Source organism: Cupressus sempervirens, chromosome 4 (assembly GCF_028749045.1).
Source record: "Cupressus sempervirens isolate cs-2001-9-10 chromosome 4, ASM2874904v1, whole genome shotgun sequence".
Lineage (NCBI taxonomy): Eukaryota > Viridiplantae > Streptophyta > Pinopsida > Cupressales > Cupressaceae > Cupressus > Cupressus sempervirens.
The window spans coordinates 25,559,945-25,577,616 of record NC_143121.1 but is presented as its reverse complement, the minus strand read 5'-3'; the positions used below and the strand labels follow the sequence as shown (position 1 = coordinate 25,577,616).

The window sequence follows — 17,672 nt, the reverse complement described above, 5'->3', positions numbered from 1 at the left end:
GTTTACTCTGGCAGATTTAAGTTCAATTAAGTACTTTTCAGACATATCTTCTATATCGCTCTTGGCTTTTTATAATTGAAACTGAACAGAATACTAGAGTAAGAAATCCTGGATGGATAGATTATTAGATTGTGAAGGGGACATTTGCAGAAGTTGAAGGGTTTTGATTGTCAGTTAATTTTTAAATATAACTGGCTGGTATCTTGTGCCGAAATTTGGTGGTTGAAGATAACTTTGCTTATCTTGTTTGTTGTCTTGAATAATATTTCTTTTTAGACGGAAAAAGATAAATATTAAAAAAAATTTCTACTTACACAAAAACTAATGTTCAAAAGTGTTTAAAACAGATTGATGAACTTGTAAAAAAGTTGGTGTACAAGGGTGACTGTTGCAAACTTAGCAGTTGGAAGGGTTTTCCTGGCTGCACGAAAACCTGCCATTTAATCTCTGCATAGAGGTTGAATATGGGACTCAATATGCCCTATATGAGGAATAAGATGCAGTTTCATAAGAAAAAAACATAATTAAAGTATTTTTGTTTTGACTTATTTCAAAATTTCAAAATATATTCTTTGTATGATCCCATATCCAGGAAATTTATTTGATGTTGAAGTATTATTCTAATATTTATCCAATACTTTGAGCGTGAATTACTGTAACGCTTTGCCATTTTCTCTTATTTGTGAAGATGATTATTTCTGCAATCCTTTGGCAATCCAACTTCTTAAAGGGTTCTTATCAGAGTAGCACCAGAATTTTATAGGGAATAAAAGTCCTTGTGTATCAGATTCTGGTCTGTGTAGACTAAGCTGCACTAGATAGAGATGACAGATTTCTATCTTCATCTGATTTACATTAATGTTAATGATAATGCAAGCTTGCATGAATGGTGCTCTTAGTTTTCCATAATTCTGATTAAATTTGTGTAATGTCCCCTACTGGGAGGCTACCTATAATTAACATATATGATTAAACATTATTATGCCCAAAATTAAGTTAGACTTTAGAAAACATCTAATTCTCTGTGTTACCAGGTTTGGACCCTGCTGCTTGGATTCAGGTCTGGGTTTGTGCGAGTCTGGATTCGCGGCAGATCTGGGTGGGGTCTGAATTTCAAACTGTGGGTCCGTCCAGGGCCGTGCTGAAGAGTTAAATTGAGCAAAATCTCTGGTTTTTTAAATTTTTCAGTCTAAGGTACTTATAACAGAAGTAAGAAATGACTGTAGCAGCATTCTGAGTATGTCAGATTAATTTCTGAACATTATCAAATATTGGCTGCCGCGTGTTTATGGTGATTCTATGTGAAGTGATAGTATACAGACAGCTATAGTAGTCATTATTCTGATTTCTGAGTGACCACATATTTGTAAAATTCTGAGATTGGAAGTATTTAGTTTATAACAGTTTTCTTGTAAATTTCCAATGCTATAAAATGTTACTTCTGATTTAAAATCATTGATGAGTTGTCCTATTTGTGACATCCTTATGGTTGGTGTCTCAAGGATGCTAGGTTTCTTTGTTAGGTTATAGAAAATATTTTCGATGCCATGTTGGGTCATGCTATGAAATGGCTTAGTTTTGCAATGATGCACGTTTCTCTTATTTTTTTGTATATATATATATATATATCTACACACACACAAGAACTCACCCATGAACCCAAATGGAAATTTTCTTTTTGCCGGAACCCATGAATCCAATTATATTTAGGTTATGTCCTCATTGCTTCCCTAATAATAATGGAGAATGGTCGAATTATTGTGCTAGGGTGCTTGGAAACCGTCTACAAGCAGGCTCCCTCAATGTTTCAGAAAGACATGTTCATACCCATCTCGAAGCTTCCCCCTCATGGCTTCAAATATACATGTTCTTACCCCCTCTTGGGACTGTTGATGTGAGTTTTGTTCCAGTACAACGTACAGAATCAAATACTTTGTATTTGAAGATGAAACACCAAATTTCCAACTCTGTCTTGAATAAGGTCACTTCTTATGCTAAGCTTGCAAAGTAAGATCATAAAATGACTTCAAGGTTCTCTTTGCTTGTGGATACTCACTCAGTGAAATAATATGATTTACTGGTAATCACATAGGGGACTTGTGCTATTCATTTAAGACTTATCAACTTCTATGGATTTGGCTTCACAATGCTCAATGAAAACAGTGTTTGTGACTTTCCAACTTTTGAACTCTCAACTTGAACTTAACTTCTATTTTTAGTTCTAATCTAGGAATGGAAGTACGTATGGATAAACATGGACACCACTAGATGCAATCTTGTCAGTGACTCCATCCACCTTGTGCAAGCTTCTAACATATACTCAAATGGTTTTCAAATCTATATCTCCTTTTCAATCCTATCAATGGATGCAAACTGAAGACTGAATATTAATTGAAGTTAACTACTTTCACTAGCTAACCATACAAGCCATTCTTACTATTGACAAAAAGCTAGTGGCTTAGTTTGTCCGAGTCAAGCAAGTAAACATTCATAATTTCTTTCATCCAACAAAACTGCTTCTAAAATGAAATGTAATCTTCTAAGTGAGGATTGAAGAAACCATGCAAGACTTCAAAGCAATATTAAGTGATCCACCATGAAGACCAACAATGATTTATCAATCACTTTGATTCTCTGAACCCTTATGCCTTGCATTTTGTTGGTATCTCATTGAATGAACAATGTAAGTCCATTGAACAAAGATCGTAAGTCCCTTCGTGATAACTAGCATATAACATCATTGAAGTTGAGTGAGAGTCCACATTTGGAAGGAATCTTGAGGTTGTCTCATTTGATCACACAATTCGTTTACATTATTTAGCATATGAGCATCCTTATCCCTTGCATTTTGTTGTTATCCATTGGACGACCTACGTAAGTCCATTGAAAAAGCATCGTAAGTCCCTTTGTGATAAGCAACATATAACATCATTGAAATTGAGTGAGAGTCCACAGTTGGAAGGAACCTTGAAGTTGTCTCATTTGGTCACATGATTTGTTTACATTATTTAGCATATGAGCATCCTTATTCAAGAGAGAGTTGGAAATTTGGTATTTCATCTTATAATATCGAGTCTTTGATTTTGTTGATGTTTTGGTTGTCGGTTTGGATTCTAGTTTGGATGTGGGTTCGAAATTCGATCAAACAAATTTTGGGCTGGGTTCGGGTTCGTTTTGGGTTCGTCCATACAAGATTTATAAAAAAAAAAAAAAATATATATATATATATATATATATATATATATATATATATATATGCTGTAGCATACCAGTTCATACATTACTATGCTAATCTAAAGCAATTTAGCAAATTCAACCACCACATATATTAATGATTTGTTCGAATGGCATGAGAAAATGTCAAAAGATACCACCATATGAATGTTTCAGTTCAAAACTTTAGTCGTTAAAACAACAATGTCAACATTACTAATCAGTAATTAGTAATCAGTCATAGGCTCATAGTGATCAAATATCAATGTATCATCAAAAATCATCAAATAATTCATCGTCATTAGGCAGTTGCCGATTAGAAGCACAATTAGTGCCACTAGCGTTAGCAGTCTCAACCATAGTCTTGGCCGTAGCCTCAAGATCAGCTCCATCAGTACTATGTATCTTAGGATCACCATCTTCAATCGCAAGTGAATCAAAGTGGACTTCCAACTCCGCGGCCTTTGGTTCGACATCCCATTGTTTTGCCTCCCCCTTTTTGTATGTATTCTCTTTGTGAGTTGTGAGCTTCAAGTTTGAATGCACAGACACCAAGTTATTTGCTTTCTTCGAGTTTAGTCGGTTGCGTTTTATCGAGTGGATGAAGGGGTATGTGTTCCAATTCCTCTCAAATGATGATGAACTAGCAACCTATTGAGATTTGCAAATTTACCAACAAGAAACTAGAAATTAGGGTTTTGAATATTTACCAACAAGAAACTAATAATTAGAATCTTAAGATTAAAAAGTTAACCTGTGATAAAATTTTGATGGCAATGGGCTGCAAGTGTTGGTATTTTTGTCCATGGAAGTACCACCATTTATGAGCATTAGCATTGTTCTTGTCTTCAAGAGCGTCAAGACCACAATCATTGGTGCTCGCAAAACTCATAAATTCAGACCTCATTGCAGGTCGTAGGTGCTCAGGAAAGAGTTTTCGAAGGGCTGCCTTGTACCATTGAGCAACTTTAGGATCTCTGTATGGGGGAACCCTAGTGGTACTCCCCTTGAGGACCAATTGGCTATAGAATTTGGGGCTCAATGCAAAGGCAAGTAGATGCAAAGGGGTAGTCATTTTGTTCCATCTCTTTATCATGATTAATTGTAGCTTCTTGAAGAACATTTCATCAAGATCTTGCTCTTTCTCATTTATGATATTTCTAATGTCTTCAATCATGGAGTCAATTCCATCATATACCTCACCCAAACAAGGCCTACCCATGTCAGTGCATTGGATCATGCTCAATATAGGCTCGGTGATCTTTAGAAGGTACTCATCACCATCCCACCAAGATTCATTTAGTATCAATCCCCTTATGGCAGTTGCTTTATCACTATTAGATTGCCTTCATATGCTCCAATTAGCACTAGTTACCATTCTAGTCAATGCATCTTTAACCTTGACAAGGCACCTCAAAACAATGGTGTTGGAGGCAAAGCGGGTCTTAGCAACCTATTTTAAAATCAAAACAATAATAGATTAAAAATTTGAACACACAGAAAGTTTATTAAAGTGGTTAGATTTCTAAAACATGTTTAAAATATTAAACAATTCAACTTACCTTCAAGAGCTCCAATTTCGAGAATTGTCTGAATATGGCTTGCATCATATGATGGTTCGTGACAAACATTTGGATCTCTTGTGCCTTTTCATACATTTTTTTTTATCCACTTAACCTTAGTGCCAATTTTTTTCAACATTAGATTGAGTGAGTGCATTGCGCAGGTGTCCAAAAATGTGTTCATACCGCTCAAGCAATAAGCTGGCAGCTTTACAATTCTTCGCATTGTTAGTTATTACTTGAACAACATTCTGAGGGCCAACTTGCTTGATAGCTTGGATGAGAATATTTGCAATGAAAGGACCATCCTGATGTAGAGGTGGCAAAGGAATATGGTGGAATTAAGGTCCCAAATACAAACTCAATTAAATACACAATTGAAACTAGTGACCAAAAGTGCCTTCAATAAGTGAAATGGTAAATTATCCACCAACAAGTCTTATGATGTGATCCAATAGCCCTAAAATATGCAATCCAAGGTACTTGAACAGGTTTCAGACTTTCTTCAATGGTTTAGACACCAAAACTTCAATAGTCCTCACACTAGGCCGAATGACATGCCTTGTAACAGCAGCAGCAGTAATAAGGAATTTTCTTAAACTTTTTCCAAAACACTAGGCAAATAAATTATATATTTGAGTACCCTTTATGGAGTTCTTTAACATACCAAAAGGATAGGGTAGGTTGCTTTGGATGGTATATGACTGTTTTCACTATTTCTCAGATTTTTAAGGCCTAATCCTCATGCATTTAGAAAGGAAGTGCTAACCATTCAAACTCCCAGACTCCAGATCTTTGCATAGTGTGATAAATAGGTTCAAATCAAAGAAGTATGAAGTTAATTTGACTCCAAGAGGCTTCTAGGTACCAAAGCCCCAAATTGTGCCCTCAAAACCCTTAAATCTAGGGCCTCCTCAATGTCATGCTTCCCAAAGTTTCTTGCAACAAATAAAGGTTGGAACACCTTGTATACAGCATGTCTATACACATTCCATCATAAAATAGTGCCCTTGTTTGGCCAAAACTCTCTAACCTTCAGCCTACTCTCCAAATTCACTTAGTTTCTTAGTCTTCTTATGGTGATCACCACACAAATTCATCAAATTTTCATTTCCAAGATTAGTAAGATGCTGTACATGTTAAATGGATGTTAATAAGATGCCATTCTATGAGAATCAGAGTGCTACATTCATAGAATGACATTCATAGTGTGAAATCTACACAAAAATGATGAACAGCAACTGTAGTAGGGTTTTAGAACATGAAAGAATTCAAAGAAGTGAACAATGAATGATCAAAACATTGCACAAGGCTATCCAATAAGTAAGAATTTTGAATCATACCAAAACCCTTAAACTTTGCAAGAAATCAGATTTTTTTTAATTCAAATTGCTGTAGCAGTCTGTACCATGGGTTTTTCTTGGTGTACAATGGACTTGTGAAACATTTAATACTCTCCTATCGACTACCCCAACTGATCCAAATTGGTTGGATGGTTTAATTTGGCTTAAAAACAATAAAGAAACTAATTCCCTCCTAAATGTCCATGACCGTTATAATTTGAAAATTCAAATTTATAACTTTGTAACTTTGTAACTTTTTGAAATTGCTAAGTGCTGAAACTTTACCAACTCATTTAAATGGACTTATTAACCTATTAAAAGACTAGTTTACCCTATTTGAAACTTATTCTACCCTAGACTCCAATTTTAGTCCTAAGGCTTGTTAGGCCTTTTTATTGCAAAGTTATTACATAGATTAACCTTTATAGGTCATTATAGGCTCCAAAATACTCCAATTGATGTCATTGGATGTCTTCATGTTCACTGATTCCTTTTTGTTCTCCAAAGGTTTATTCAACTCCTTATGTGCTCTAGGTGCCTCTACACCACATCCTTTACCTCAGCTTCACAATCCACAACTTTTAGAAACATTGCACCTCTTGTAGACACTGTAAGAACATTCACTAAAGGACGGTTCCTTGCGTCTTTCCATCCATCTGATACTATTGTCACACCTATTTTGACCGATGCATCCTTGATGGGCAACATGGCATTCTCTACATGGGCCACCTCATCATCCAATAAAGTGGTGCGTACCTTCTCATACCCACCCACTGTTACAAGGGTGTCCAAGTGTGATTGACAAAATAGTAAAAGATAGCGACTCATATGGAAAGAGAAACCATTGTATAGCAAGTGAAATTAGTACGTCAGGAGTCACGTTAGTGACAAGTCGCACCATTTAGTTGGGAGTAAGGGTAATTAAAGGAATAGTTAGCTTATGAGGTCAAGGTAATGTTGGAGGTAAGTATTAAGTGGGGAAAATGATTACCTTAGATAATTTTATGTGATAAATAAAAATTATAGATTAAAAGTATAAATGTAGAAGATTGAATATATGCATATATGTTCTTAGTATATTTTTATCTATATTTTAATGGAATGGTCTAATATTATTATGCAGAATTATTTATTATCCTTGAGCATTTCTCTTATTATTTCTATATGTACTATAAGAGAGCATGTGCCTTGATCTTTTCCTTTGAGAATGTTATTGTAGGAAAAGGATGACTATCATCAGATTCAGAGGGAGTTTGACACTGGATTTGAGGCAACATTGGATGAGGAGCTTTGAAGATTGATATTTAGAGGGAGTTCGAAAGTCCATATGTGTGATTGTATGATTTTAATGGGCCTAACCCCTGTGTACATCATGAGAAAGTCATGACTTTCAAATGATGTCACTTATATTTGTAGAAGTTATTGTAAGGTGACAATCTTGTGGTAACTTGTATTATGAGATACAAATTGAGTATATGGCGAATGTCTTGCATCTCAACATTCTGGAAGGTCATTACTTAGAGAGTATTTGGTGAATATTATTGATATTCTGGGAGGCCAATAGTCTTGATATCAAATGTGATATCAAAACCTTTTGAGGACTTGGTGAATATCATTGATATTTTGGGAGGCCAATAGTCTTGATATCAGATGTGATATCAAAACCTTTGAGTACTTGGTGAATATCATTGATATTCTGGGAGACCAATATTGATGATATCAAACCTTATTGAGTAATTGGTGAATATCATGTACTTTGAGAGACCAATACTCATGATATCAGATGTGATATCAAACCTTTTGAATACTCATACTCATGATATCAGATGTGATATCAAACCTTTTGAATACTCGGTGAATATCTTGTGTCGATATTCTGGAAGACCAATACTCATGATATCAAATGTGATATCAAAATGATGGATATTTTTTGATCAAAGATATCTTTAAAATTTGGCATACCTAATATTACCAATGGTGTAATATGTGTCATGTGTGTATCCTCCCTAGCTAAGAGGGAGTGTTGATGTTTTGGTAGCTTTAGTAGGATAAACATATGAGATTAAAGTGAAATTAATATAATTACAGTGATTCATACACACACACACACACACACACACACACAACAACTATTATCAAGTTTTCCATCATAATATTGATGAATAGAGATGTCCCATGAAGGGACATGTCTCTTCTCTTGGTTTAGTCCTCATAGAAATACAAGAGGACGCTGTAGTTGGAAAACACATACCAAAATAATGGTAGTGCGAATACATTTGCGGTAGTCCTCTAAAAACTAACATCTTTAATGTTCATCATAGTTAGTTTATTAGATAGTTTCTATTTTTGTCTTTAGTTTACAATTGTTTATATAATAAGCTTTCATCTATCGTTGCAAATTTAATCTATCTCCTAGAATGAGTTCCTAATTTAACCAATTTTCAGAGAATTACAAAGAGGTTAGGGTAACAAGAGTGTAAGCAAATTACTAAAATTGAAACTAAACAGACATAAGCTATCACATAATCATCTTGTGAATTAAACTGCAAGGAACATGTAGAAAACCCACAAAGCAAGAAGCAAATCACAATCTATATTTTGCAAATGCAATCGACAAGGAAAATTATGAAGACATGGTGTATCAAAATTCATCAAATTGTGAAGCTACCACAAATATGCACACACGAGACAAAATAACAAACTCCAGAAAACTAATGATCACAGATAAGATAATCTCAACAATAACAAAATCTAGAAAATTAATGATCGCAAACATTAATCACAACACACACAATTGGCTCTTTGAAATTCTAAATTAGCTGCGCTTAATTCGTAAACTTGCATAGAAAGCCGAATTCTCCATTTAATGCAACAACAATTTACCATAACTTAAACAATGCTGGTGTAATTTTCATCTTTCACTTTGGATGGTACTTTATTCTAAGTGTGATATTGCACCTATTTAGTATGTTTTTGAATTAAAAAAACAGCTAGAGGGTGCTGGCTCATGGAACTATCAGGAGTGCACTAGACACAATTAATCAATGCATTAATAGCACAATAACAGCTCATTAACAATGCATTAACGACGACTAGTGCCACGAGACTAGATGAAACAATACTCAGATCTACCTCTGTAAGAAACAAATGTCTGGAAGTGACTAAGCCACCAAAAATGGTCAATATTCTCAAAGATCATCTTGGGACAAGCCCCCACCAAAGCTGCAATCTTTAACCAAAAACAAAAACGAGGGACCAAAGTGAGCCCTTTAAAACTTCTAGCAATCACTTGGTCATAGGGAGGAAAGAAACTAAAAGATACCATCATTATAGTTAAAAGAGAGGAAACTGAAAACACAGTGGTAGCTGCCCACAAAAAAAGCTCAAAAAACCTTTGGAGAGGGCAAGCCTGACAAAGATCTTCTTGTAAACAATAATAACTTGGCTGCTCTTCTCACCTCAATAGCAAAGGGTCCACCTTGATACGAACAACAAGCCAAATGAACAGCCCCTTAAAGAAGTCATGTAACCACCAACCATCAACCTTCTCATAGCAGAGAGCCCAAAAAATCTCCAACAACTGAAGCCCAAGAGGGCCTACACCTAAAAGCTACACCTCAGTAGGAGAGATGACTGCCTCTAGCTTCACAATAGTACTCACCACCTTAATAGGGGACTCATCCACCTCCAAAGAAACTGTGAAAGAAGTCATCCAAATGTACAAAACCCATTGTGACCATTCCTTATTCTATTTAGTATGTTTCAATAGTATGTTAGAAGTATATAATTCTTTGTAATGACCCTTACTATAAAGGCCACTGAAACCCTCAAACTGGACTTAGGAATTTTGTCAAACAGTTGGCATGTAACCGAATAAGGCTGCAATATTACTAATTGTTGTACAACGAAACCTCAATATATGATGCCAATAATGTATGAACAACAATTCTAGATTATAACACTACCAATCTAAGAGATAGATGACAATATGAAACTCAAATATGAAGTCCAATGCAATTCTGATTTAATGACAGCAAATAGAACTGATTACAATGAGAGACTGTCACAACTATGCACTTCTAATACATCAAGCTCTTGACAATGCAATGTTATGACATGAACAATAACCCAGTTCAGATTTGGAATGCAAATGACGAAACTTTTACAACAGTTATTAATGACTAGAAATAATTATTTATGCAATGACAGTGCTGACTGTTCTAATCCATAACATGCAATATTTTGGCAATCAAAACTTCAGTTTGTGCACCTGGAATAGCTCCAATTTTGCCGGATATGAATGCTGAATTAATGCCACACGAAGATCTCACAATCTGCCCCAAACCGACTCACAAAATTGCTGCTACTGCCCAACTGACAGGGCTGTACAGGTACGGCCTGGTACGGCTGCTAGATAAAAATATTGCAGCGTTTTTTGTCACTCCAAAAGCAATAAATTTGGGCGCCTAGGGTTGCTGAATAACCCCCTAAAATATGAAATTCATCCGTCAAGCCAATTAGGAGTTATGAGCAAAAACGTGGGTCCAAACCCTGGACTGGCAGTCTGAAAATAATGCACAACTGTGTCTTCAAACCCTGTTAATCAATCCACAAATGCTAGGGCACAACTGAAACCCTTATTCCAACCAAAGTAAACCCTTATAACTGAATCTCAATGAAGTCCAAATGAGATGGCTGAATTACCAACTCCTCAAATGCAACAATTCAGGTGATATTTCACACCCTCAAAGTCGCCAATCCAAGGGAGTGATTCGTTCCCAAAGATCAAATAATAATTTGCAGACCTAAGAGACTACAAATTTGCTCCACAATGGAAGAAGTAGAAGAAATCTCAAATCCAAGCATGTCCAACATGAGAGGGCCAGCCCTCTATTTATTCACTTTTCTAAGAAGTTGCTAGAACTTCTAGAAACATCCTTTATAAAATCTCATTATAATGCACTTTTTCTAGAACTTCTAGAAACATCCTTTATAAAATCTCATTATAATGCACTTTTTATAATAAAGTAATTTTATAAAATAAAAAGTGCAACTCAACTTAAAATTATAACATGTAGGCCCCAATAACACATAATAATAAAATATAACCTCTTAACACTTCTTCAAGAGCAAGATATGACCATCTGATCCGCAGAATTGACTCTCTCTCCACACGATTTGCCTACGAGAGTCTGGAATAGGCAAAATCCATGATCAATGTCATGTCGAACTAAAGAGGGGACATTACATTCTTTTCAAATTGTTTGATTTTTTTCATAGGCCTAAACCTTGCTGGTGTAATTTTCTTACTTCATTTTGAATAATATTTATTTAAAGTGTGATCATGCACCTATTTAGTGAGTTCACATAGAATGCAAGAAATATTTAATTTTCTTCACCTATATAGCTAATAATGATGTATGTATACTTGAGTTACTCAAGTGCCACTACTGCTCAATGTTAAAACTTAAAAGTATTGTTATTGATGTCAAGGAAGATGAAATGAATTTCATGATGATTTAATACAAGATGTATAGATGTAAAGAGCAGATTGAGAAAATCGACGGTGACAATTGTACCTGCTGGCTAAGATTTATTTTCCTTGGATGTTAAAGCCAGTAATATCTAAAGTACTACACACACACTTTCAATAAAGTTGCCTATGAAAAATAAATGTCTTTGTTGCTGGCCAACCTCTCTCTCAATAGGTGACTTCGAAGTTTAAGTCTAATTTTTGTTTCATCTGGGCTGACCTCCATTCATTCTATACAAGGAAAACTAACGAGGCAGAGGTTCTCGGTAATATAAAGTCTAAAGACATCTCATTATGGCCAACCATATCTTGGCAATATGTAGGTATAATTACATATTCATTGGCCAAGTTAGAGTAAGGCAAGTCTCAACAAAAAATGCAATGTTAAAAGGCACATGTAATACAACAGGGATTAAATGTACCAAAAAGATTAAAGTGAACAACGAGAAACAAGCGAGTAAATTAAAAATAGCAGATTACATCATTATGAAGTGGCAGCAATCAAGATGGTGAAAATACAACGATCTCATCACCAATAAAGGCAGTGATTGAGTTAAGGAGGATATATTACTAAAGGACATGAGCCTTCAAAGCATTGTATCTACTTCACAGAGCTGCATTTTTTCTTGCAGGTATGAAGAAGATATATTTAGAAGGCGAGGTTGGAATTAGAAATGCATGTCATATGAATGTAGATCATTCCTATTTAAGCAGATGTAAAGAAGAGTTTAAAAGTGAGATCAAATCATGGAATAATGAAGAATATATTAATATGTGAAGATGAGGAAGAGTATAACAGCTGATTTATGATAGATGGATTTTGTGAAGGGGGTACATGTAGATTTAGGGGAATACTATAGAATGCATAGAAGTATATAGCATGAAGACCAAATAAATGTAGATTTATTTATTGAATATATGAAGTAGATCAGATCATCATTTGTTGAAGAAGCAACATTTGAGTGATTAAACTTTCGTGGAATTTGGTGCTTTCTAAAGGAAAGATTGTCGTCTCTTGCTAAGTTGGTGCTTAGCTGTGGGGTTGGGGCCTCTAGTAGGTTGGTTTCCACAAATTGTGGGATTGATATCTTGTAATGTCCCCATCTGGAGTTGTCTTGGTTTTATCCTGAGAGTCAAATTCCATTAGAATAAGAATTGTAAGATGGTTAAAGATAAGTTGAAATGCCATTTCAACAAAATAATTTCTAATTGAGGTTATGTTTTTTGCTGTGTAACAACAGTATTGGGTATGTCGGGAGGAGTTTTTGGGACGGGGGGAAAATGGGCCTCATTTTTGGGATGGCAAGGGGAGAAGGGGGAAGGGAGGGGTGTTGTTTAGTATACATATAGAACTTGAAATGCTAGTTATTATGAAATGATGTTTCAGTAGAACATACCAAGTTAAAATACTTGAATATAGCAAAATTGCAACATGAACTAGAACCATTCAACATTCAACATAGTAACATGTTACATACCCAATAGTAACATTCAAAAATCAAAATTCAAATAGAAATTCAAGTACCCATCCCAATGGTGGCATGGTGGAGGTGGGGGTACTTGGGTACTCAAGTACATAGTGCAGGGACATCTTGAGGACGGGTACTTTGAGGTTTGGGGGGGGGGTGTGTGAGTCCTTGTGTTACACTGGTTTTTTGGAAGTGTTGACAAAAGACTGTAATTGTAAATTCTGTTTGAGGGAAAATTAAGTGCGAAGTAAAAGACAAGAAATAATGAATGCTTCCCTTGGGGGCCTAATGGTAGCTTCTCATGACAATAGGATTGATTTATCATATCATCTGGAGAGATTTTGTCAATCTTTGGCACATTGCATCTAGTTGCATTCTAATGCTCTCTTTAATCATTAATTAGAGGCATTGATTTAGACCTCAATGATAAGTCTCAATGTTATTTCTTCTGTGACTAGTGGCCTATATAGCCTCTTGAATGCAACAATATATGTATATACTTTGGATATGATCAACAAGACATGAGGAATTGTATTATGGTTGTTTTACTATAAGCTATTCTATCCCATATGCCAAAGATATAGTTTGTCTCCAATGTTTTTAATAGATGCATTGAACATACTCTGCATAATAATAATGTATTAATCTTTGGAGATTGGCTAGTTCGTACTTGTTTGATGAATGTGGTTAATGTGAATCCTAGTATGATGTACTGAACCTACTACAATCCTAGGTAATGATCATCAACTTGATATTAACATCAATCCCCACCTAGGTTTATCACTGAGCCTGATCGCATATATACCATAACTGATACGAGTTTCATGAGCCAGGGGTATGAATAACTATGGTATGTATATAAGTCTCTTTTTTCAAAATGTATTATATATTCTCACCATTTGTTCCATTGCAACTTGTGTGAGATTTCCCCACCACTACCATGATATACCCCATGGAGAGACGTGAGAGCAATGGTGACTCTTTGATACCCTTAATTAATTCATTATTAATTTGTGCTGGTTTGACTTTTGTAATTGATTGCCACCATTTGTAGGTGTTTTTCATTCATATATAGTAATCTATCAATCCAATACATATTATTTGATATATTATTATTAATTAATTTAATGTATTTTTACTTATTATTTACTTAATATATAATTATATAATTATGCTTTTATAAATAACACACACACACACACACACATATATATATATATATATATATATATATATATATATATATAAATTATCATTCATATATTGATCAATTTATTATTACTCATCTTTTTTTTGATCGGTAATGGGTCAAAGCCTAGATTATATAGTTATTTATTGAGATTAATTGTTATTGTGTTTTAAGCTCAATAGATGGAACCCAAAACCTCCTAGTTAAGAGGCTCACAACTTACCATTGTATTGTAGCTCTTGCCTATTATTACTTATCTTTTCATTCTATATGAAATATAATTAAAATATTATTATATTTAATAATTTCTTATAATATTACTATATTCATTTGTTAATATAGTATTTTAATTTTTTTCTGGATTGGTAAGAGGCCAAAGCCAAGATAAATTATTATTATTATGTGTTGTGTTTTAGTTATTATCATTTATTGTGCTCGATTAGCCTCGAACCCCATTACTTCCCAAATAAGAGGCTCACAATTTACCATTGTGTTGTAGCCTCTTGCTTATATAATATTTAAATTATTATTCATTCCTTAATATCTGTCTATTTATATTTCTAATAATTCATATTCTTTTGATGATTATTCTTTATTTAATATAATTCTTATTTTTTAAATATTATTTACTATTAATCCTATTTCAAGATGGGGACAACACATATTTGCCCTGTATTGGAGCCTACAAATCAATTGATGGGATGGGTGTCATTGTAGATCGGTGCTTATGAAATTGTAAGAGAAGCATTTTTCTAAGCAATATTTTTCCATGGTTTTCTTGCGTAAAAGGTTGCCATCTTAATCTTGTGTTATTCTTGATGTTGCATAATTGTTAGCTCAGTATAAGTGTGTGCTCATCAATTGTTATCAAAGTGGGTTCCTTCAAGTATAGTTTAATTGTGAGAAGATAGATCTTAGGCACACACATGGTAATATAAACAAGGAATGACATCTTGGAGAGTGAAGGCGAAAGAAAAGAAGAAAAGGAAACAAAAGAGGAAGGATATTTCAAAAATGAAGTTGGTTTGTAATAAGACCATAATAAAAAGGATATGAAACTGATAATGCAAATCCAACCCTTTGAAAGAGAAGATGATAACTATGAAGCAAATTTATCACAAGGACTCGACGAATCAGGAATACCCATTATTGACTAAAAAGGGCAACTTGAAGCAAAAACAGTGGAGGAAGAGGAGAGAATTCAAGTAAAAGAAAACAAAGAAAATTGTGAAACACTGAAAGGATTTAGTCTGAAATTGTTTTGTTGAAGAAGGAATTGGAGAAAACAAGTGCTCAATTGAACAAAAGCTAAAGAATGAGAAGAATACGGAAATTTAGATGATATTATTAATAGCCAAAGGCCAACTTACAATAAAACTGGTATTGGCTACACGACGAAACTCGAAGTCTAAAAGCTATTTAATCCTCAAAGAAGATAAATGGACCAAAGGGAAAAAGTTATGAAGATTTCCTTAGAAGTCCGATCAACAAATGAAGGTAGTAAGAAGAGTGAAGTTGCACTGAAACAGAGTACTAATAAAGTTAATAGAGAAATTCAGAAGACATTGTTCTCCAATTCAACAATCCTTCAACATTCTTTCCTTGGTTGTTGCTTTTCATGCAATAATTTTTTGTTCCAGGCAAGAGATTGTAGAGCACACTTGGCATATACATCTTGGTTGGAACAAAAGTAGTTGTTCTTTTGGGTGGACAAATAGGAACAATAACTCATTTGCTCCTTTAGTAGATTATTATGTCATATGCTACAAATGCAGCCAATATGGGCATAAAACACGATTTTGTTGGAAGTTTCTTATAGAACCTAAACAAAGCAAGAAGAAAGAAACCATGGATAAGCAAAAGAAAGAACCTACTAACTTTTTGAAGAACAAGTAAAGAAAGACGAGGAGAAATTTATACTCATGCAAATGGCATTCCATAGTTTAGAGGTATTACAAAGTTCATAAAGAGAAGTACAAATTTGGGCAGATCTAATCATTACATTATCTTTCAGCTTCATATTTTGATGACATGCACTTAGAAGGCTACTTAGAGAAAGATCTACTAGTGAGTTTCAAAAAGAGGGAGAGTTATACGAAAAGAGAAAATGATTCCATTGATGTCAAAAGAATTACCAGCTTAATTTTGCAGCCATGGATTGAGAAGGAAGACTTAAAGATGTTTCGAAAATAATGGGATAGCTAACCAAGTTACTTGTGTTAAAGTTGAGAAGATGATCCAAATTATTTTTAGGCAGCTACAGAGAAAAGTATGTCACCCAAGTGACATAGAAACAAAGGGGAGAGAGATACATGAAGGGAAGGGGAGAGAGATACATGAAGGGGGCCCTTTATAGAAAGGGAGAGCATTATAGAAAAGAGAGAGTAATTGGAATGCCAAACATTTCAACCCCAGCTTTGATGGTTGTTTTTTCGTTTTCTTATCTTGGGATGCTGGAGAGAGGTCTTAATTACCTTTTCCATGTCTTAGAAGAGGTTAGACACTAGTTTTTTTGTGGTGAATAGAGCCATTATTGTGTGTGCAGGTGAGATTGTAAGACTGAGTGATGCAGAACCCTTGAATAACATTAGAGCTTGTTAAATGCGCGTTGAGTTTATTTCCACAATTGTTGATGTTTAGATATCCATTATGTCATGGCATACATGCCTTCTATAATTGAAAATCTGTAAAAGTAGTTTGTCAAGGTGGGTTATTACTTGGTGACTGTGGCATGTCCTGCCTACATAACAGATTAATTGTTTTTTAATGCTTTGCAGATTAATTTAAAAGATAAGTACTAGTGATTGGGATAATCATTTTAAAACAACAAAATGTTGCACAATACATTTCCAATATGACACATTAAGCTGAATATATCAATACTTTCGTTCCAGTTTTAAATTTTCATGATATTTCACAGAAGGGAACCAGTTAGGCTTAAACATTGTGGGTGAATGCCTGATTCTATTTGAGCATTTTGTTGCTGTGAGAAATTAAGGAGGAGATTTGTGGTCGCTCTCATTTGATTGTAATTCATATGCCATATTTAATTACAGCAACATTTTCTTCATTGTTTCTTGCTTCTGAGAAATGTTTTTTCCTTGGATTGTGACAGGTTGTCCTACCACTCATGAAATGGGAGGCATCAACCTTCAAAAGGCCTGTTCTCGCATTTCTTCTTCTTGCCTCTATGGCCATTTTTCCCATTTTCTTGCTACCGTCAGGGCCTTCCATGTGGCTGGCTGGAATGATTTTTGGTTATGGCCTTGGATTTCTGATAATAATGGCAGGAACTACAATAGGCATGGCATTGCCTTACTTCATTGGATCACTCTTTCGGAATCAAATAAATGTATAGATTCT

General features: G+C 34.6%; 1 protein-coding gene across 1 annotated transcript in view; it reads left to right on the top strand.

The window, feature by feature from the left end:
• LOC149559762 (SNARE associated Golgi protein family) overlaps nt 1–17,672 on the top strand; it is an 87,192-nt gene that overhangs the window by 30,868 nt on the left and 38,652 nt on the right. Inside the window, exon 3 of the mRNA XM_089824274.1 lies at nt 17,425–17,661. Coding sequence (XP_089680400.1) covers nt 17,425–17,661 — 237 coding nt within the window. The remainder of the gene's footprint in view (nt 1–17,424; nt 17,662–17,672) is intronic.